The sequence below is a fragment of the Thalassophryne amazonica genome, chromosome 10, assembly GCF_902500255.1.
Source record: "Thalassophryne amazonica chromosome 10, fThaAma1.1, whole genome shotgun sequence".
Lineage (NCBI taxonomy): Eukaryota > Metazoa > Chordata > Actinopteri > Batrachoidiformes > Batrachoididae > Thalassophryne > Thalassophryne amazonica.
Window position 1 is genome coordinate 27,602,847 of NC_047112.1, and position 6,000 is coordinate 27,608,846.

Sequence of the window (6,000 nt, forward strand, 5' to 3'; positions counted from 1 at the left end):
GTATCTTCAGAGCTGATGACTACAGTCTTGTAGCCAGATTCTGCTGCATGAAGAGCATGGAGCAGAAGACGAGTGTCAGCTTCTTCCTGTGAGGATTTGAGCTCCACAACCTCTTCCCACTGGTCTTTGGTGATCTTGAAGCAGAGCTGCTCACAGATAACATACAACACCTTGCCGTCAAGTTTCTCTCTATGTTTTGGTCCCTTCCACTGCTCCACCAGGAACTTGATCAGGCTTGTTTTGGTAGTAGGGCTGCTAAACAGATTCCTCCATTGTAGGAGGTTGTGTCCAGGTGTGATGTTCCTGAACTGGATCCCTGTGTCTGCACCCCTGTTGACTCTTTCTGCATCTTTAAATGATGTCTCCTTGTAAACGTTAAACACAACATCAATGCGGCAGCTCCTTGTACCTTCATGGAGAACAGTGACCAGGGCTGATTCTGCCAACTGTGAGAAGGTCTTGTCATTCCCTTTCAGTTTTTGGACCACACTCATTCCATCAATAATCATTGCTGATGGACTTGGGATGATTTCAGCAGGAGAAACATTCTTCTCCAGTTCTCTGGCTAGGGCTGCTTTGCTGGTTTTACAGAGAGTCCCATTACCATTAGCGAGTGCCCATGGCAAAGGCCCCAGGGGATGAGCTAGTACCTCACTCATGCACAGCTTTCTGCTTTTAGCAACAAGGATCATCTGACCAAACAGCTCCTGTCAGCTTTAAGGACCACTTCTTTTGATTCAACGCTAAACTTGGATTCAATATACTGATGTACAACAGAGTAAATCTATTTATTATCTTTGATCCTTTGAAGGAAACATAAAATGGAACCCATTACATTGTTTATTCAATTTGTGACTGATTTTGGATAGAACATTATCATATTTCCAGATTTTACCAAAATATGGAATACAGGTAATGGGCAAATTTGCATTTTTATATAAAAAAAAACTGACAAAGCTACCAATTTGGAATTGCTGTCACATCTTTTTACACTTATGTTGACCCTATAAATATTTTAGAACCAACTACATTTAGCCACCTTTGTTGGTACCGATATCTGGTCTAGCCCATGGACTACTTGGTAGTTAATCATGTTCAAAATTTTCAGATTCTCGGCTGAGCTCCTGGCTACCTCGGTTGACTTGTGCTTGGCTCCAGGCAATCTGGTGCAGGTACAATGCAGCTCAATCTCCAAATTTCATGCTGAGCACACAAAGAATCAGATATCAAGAGTTGAAGACGGAGTGTAAGATTGTCCGGAGTTGCATTGAGTTGCGGGGAGCTGGCCCTGGCCCATACTGAAGCCAGGTTTAAGTGGGGCCAAGATATCTGGGAGTTCACCAAGCTCTAGAAAAAAGACTTTTTACAAATTATGTCAAATGGTGTGCCCGCTTGACTTGGTGCTAAACCCCTACACAAAATCAAGCCCCACTTGGTAAAATCAGCTGAAGTACACCGAGTTGCATTTTGCTAACATGTACTAATCTGCATGAACTAATCCAGTTTATTGTTTTTGGATCTGGGAGGTAGTTGCTGATGAATCACTTATACTGATCCTGTTTATTTCAGTGAGCAGCGACGTGCATCTGGAGGACTTTCATCTGAGGAATTACGAAGAAACCTGCAGTTTTCGCCAATAGACCGAAATGGTTTGTGTACAGATACACATGCATTTGGATTTAATTGGAATTTATTTGCACATTTAGCAACAACAAATACAAGATTAAAAGGAATGCTCAGGGTGGAAAAAGTCTGTGGGATTATATGACTTAAAACCCCTAAACAAAAGCAACAAAGGCAACTTAGCAGCAATATTGTTGTAACACTAATGGATTTGATGCAAAGTGTTTGCCTTATAACATTTGTAGTTTAGGGTCAATCCAAATGTAAATACAGGAAAAAAAAATTCTATAAAACTTGATTTTGTGCTGTGCTTTGTGTGTTTTTAAATCTCTTGATTGTGCTTCCAGTTGGACCACACTTTATTTGTACTCTATAAATATTGATTAAATTCCAATATCAAATCGGAAAAAGTTGGGATGGTACAAAAATGCATGGGGAGGATAGGTAAGGGTGGGGGAGGGAGGCAATGCAATGATTCTTATGTTTACATGGACTTTTACTTCCTTGTAGACAGGCTATTTGTCCTTCCTGCATTTTTCATTTCCAAAATTCTCATGTGGGGACAGGTCAGGACTGCAGGCAGGCCACTCGAGTATTCGTACCCTCTTTCACAGGCATGCTTTTGCAATGTGTGCAGAATGTGGTTTTGTATTGTCTTGTTGAAAAATGCATGGACGTCTGTGGATACATTTTTGTCTTTAAGGCAGCACACGTTGATGTAAAATTTTAATGTACTTTTTTGCATGAATGCTGTCATCAGAGAAGTAAGTAAATTAAATTAGTAAATTACTTTTGTCAAGGACACTAGCAGCTGGTCTGCTCTGTGTCAGCCTGATCCCATCAGATCTCAGAAGATAAGCAGAGTAGGATCTGGTTAGTACTTGGATGGAAGACCTCTTTGGAACACCAACAGCTGTGAATGTTTCTCCAGGTGAAACTGGAGTTGCATCAGGAAGGGCATCCGGTGTAAAACTTGTGCCAATTACCAATGTGGATCTGGCTGTATCTGCTGTGGCGACCCCGAACAACACCGGAGCAGTCGAATGAACAACAACAACAACCTTTGTCAAGGACACTGACACAATACCAATACCATGACAGACCTTGGCGTTTGGACTTGTTGTTGATAACAGTATATTTGGTCCATTTCTTTGGTCTGGAGCAAGCAGTGTCCATGTCTACTTCTTATTTAAAAAAAAGATCTGGAATGATGACTCATCTGGCCAAAGTACACTCTGTGATGGTCCACCCCAGATGCCTCTGAGCCCAAAGAAGTCACCGCTACGTCTCGACAAGGTTAACATGAGGCTTAGTTTTTGCACAGTACAGTTTGAAGTGGCATTTGTAAATGTAAGTCCATATAGTAGTGCTTGACAAAAGGTTTCTCAAAGTAATTCCTTGCCCATGTGGTCTATATCATCTATTGATGATTCTTGAAGGCAACTTGGGGCAACTGTTTGTTGTGATTTGGCGCTATATAAAAAAATTGATTGAATTGATTGATTGAAGCAGTGGTGTCTGAGGGATCAGAGATCATGGATTTTCATCTTAGGACTGAAATTCCTTAAGATTCACTGAGTTGTTTAATGATATTATGCACCGAGGATGGGGAATTTGCAAATCCCTTCCCATATGTCTTTGAGGAACATTCTTTTTAAACAGTTCAACAAACAAACTGGAGATCCTCTGTCAATCTTTGCTTCTCAAACACTCAGCCTTTTGTGGATGCTGCTTGTGTACCAAATCATGATTACAGTCACCAGTTGACCTCACCTGTTTGAAATAACACCATTTAAGTTCATTATTAGCACTAAATTGCCATTGTCCCAAATGTTTTTGGAATGTGTTGCCGCAGGACACGGTTGATCACTGTATTCTACGGTCCCGTCTGGAGCATTATGCAGGTTTTAAAGGGACAGCACTGGAGTGGTTCAGATCTTATCTTAGAGACCGTAGTTTCTCTGTGCACCTTGGGCCACACCAGTCCCGCTCAGCACCCTTAAATTATGGTGTTCCACAAGGCTCTGTTTTGGGTCCCACCCTTTTTTCACTGTATATGCTTCCACTTGGCACCATATTCAGAAAATACAACTTGGCCTTTCATTTTTATGCTGATGACCTGCAAATCTATCTGCCACTTAAGCTCTCATCAAATTCTCTTACTATCTTGGTAAATTGTCTGCAGGAAGTGAAAACTTGGTTGGCCCTAAACTTTCTAATTCTCAATGAGAATAAAACTGAAATAGTTGGTTTTGGCCCTGCATGGTCATCTGGTTCATATGATGTGCTTGGTCCTTTGTCTTCCTATGTGCATGAGTCTGTCAGAAATCTGGGGGTCATTTTTGACAGCTCCTTTAAAATGGACAAGCAAATTAATTCTGTGGTAAAGGCCAATTTCTTCCAACTCAGAATCTTGAGAAAAGTGAAGGCTTACTTCCCAGCGTGTGATTTTGAGCGAATTATTCATTTGTTTATAACATCTCATCTTGATTACTGTAACTCACTCTACTGTGGACTGGACCAGTCGTCTCTAAAGCGTCTGCAGCAGGTCCAGAACGCTGCTGCACGACTGCTTACAGGGACGAGGATGTGAGAGCACATCACCCCTGTGTTAGCCTCGCTCCATTGGCTCCCAGTCACATTTAGGATTGATTTTAAAATCCTGCTGCTTGTGTTCAAGTGCTTAAATGGTTTGGCTCCTGAATACCTCTCTGAGCTTTTGACTCATTATGTTCCGGTCAGATCAGTGAGGTCAGAAAGCCAGCTTTTATTAAATGTGCCCAGATCTCAATTAAAAACTCGAGGTGATCGGGCTTTTTCGGTGGCTGCACCTAAACTTTGGAACAGTTTGCCTTTGCACATTAGAGCTGCTCCATCTCTAGAGTCTTTTAAATCTGTTCGTAAGACTCATTTTTTATGCTTTGGCTTTTAATACAATTTAAGCTGTGTGTGTCTGGTCTTATGTGTCTTTGTATATTTTGGAATTTTAATGCTCTGTTTTTTTGTGGTATGGTTTTTGATATTGTTTTTACTGTGAAGCACTTTGGGCAGCTGCTGTTGTTGTAAATGTGCTATATAAATAAAATTGACATTGACAGGAATGGATGTATATCACAAATGAAAGCTGATCACACAAAACATACTGTTAATACTCTCTGTAATGAAATGTAATTAAAAGCAAATGTAAGGATCACTGCGGGGAAGATTTTCTGTACCGTTCCAAGTTATTCTGATTTGGAGTTGTCATAAATGAAGCAAACCACAAATGGACATGAACCTAACCAACCCCGGCCTCTACTGATTGACAGGATATATATGGGGTGGGGGGTGAATTTTTCCGACACACCCTGCAAATTACGTAAGTCAGGTGTCCTCAGCCATTTAAGAGCTAGAAAACACCTGACTTGACTAATCAGCTGTGGTTGCAGCCATAATTGGCAGTCACTCTCAAGTTATGAAACTCCAAGTTTCAAGTCATGTCCCATGTCAGCTTTAACACATGATATTCAATCGATTTCATGACCTGAGAGTGACTTGATGGCGGACGGTACACAGTAAAACCAGGACAGGTGATCTCCAGGAGGAAGGTTGGTGTCACCTGATGTACAGTACCATCATCAGTGGTGATTTTGTGACGAGTGTGACAGAGTTAATGTTTTTGTTTTTCAGGGTATGTCTCTGACCCCATGAGCACGGTGCGTTTCTGCTCCTCTTTCAGCAGCAGCGGCAGCTTCGAGGACAGTAACTGATTCATCATGACTATAGAGAGTCCTCTTAAAAGAAAACTGTAATAAATATAGAGTAACAGATGTTGTACATTTGGAGTGAGGCATGAACTGAAAGGTTGAAGTTCTAAAGTAATAGGATAGTAGTAGATGACCTTTTTTGTTTTAAACTTGTTACATATAAAATTTGGAATATTTTGTTTTAAATCTTGTAAATATATGAAGCACTACTTCTGTTGCTGTGTAAAAAAAAAAAAAAAAAAAAATTGTACGGAACTGAAATGCTGTCACGGAGAAGTGGCGTGAATATGCATTTTAAACTTGAGATCTACTCACATCGTCATGGTGTGTAAAAAAAAAAAATAAATACAGAGTTAGTGTAATATCATGGTGTTTTATTGTTTGAGCAGTCACATCACACAAGCAATTTGCTGTTCAACTTAACAGATACTGAAGATAAATTTAAAGCCTTTCAGAGCCACACTAGCAGTAACAATCAGATAAAAATACAAAAATTAATAGAGTAAATTTATGTATTTAATTTGTGCTGTATGTGGTACAGCAACACCACTTAGGCAAACAACATTAGAGTTGAGATTGTCAAATGTAACTGCAATAATTTTTCTGTATAACACATTTTCATTTGTTCCCT

The 6,000-nt window shown here is 40.2% G+C and overlaps 1 protein-coding gene across 1 annotated transcript in view; it reads left to right on the forward strand.

Annotated features, from left to right (window-relative positions):
• tnni3k (TNNI3 interacting kinase) overlaps positions 1-5,772 on the forward strand; it is a 52,888-nt gene extending 47,116 nt beyond the window's left edge. The window contains exons 24-25 of the mRNA XM_034180803.1: positions 1,570-1,649; positions 5,293-5,772. Of these exons, the coding sequence (XP_034036694.1) occupies positions 1,570-1,649; positions 5,293-5,372 (160 nt within the window). The 3' untranslated portion in view covers positions 5,373-5,772. The remainder of the gene's footprint in view (positions 1-1,569; positions 1,650-5,292) is intronic.
• Positions 5,773-6,000: the final 228 nt, after the last annotated feature.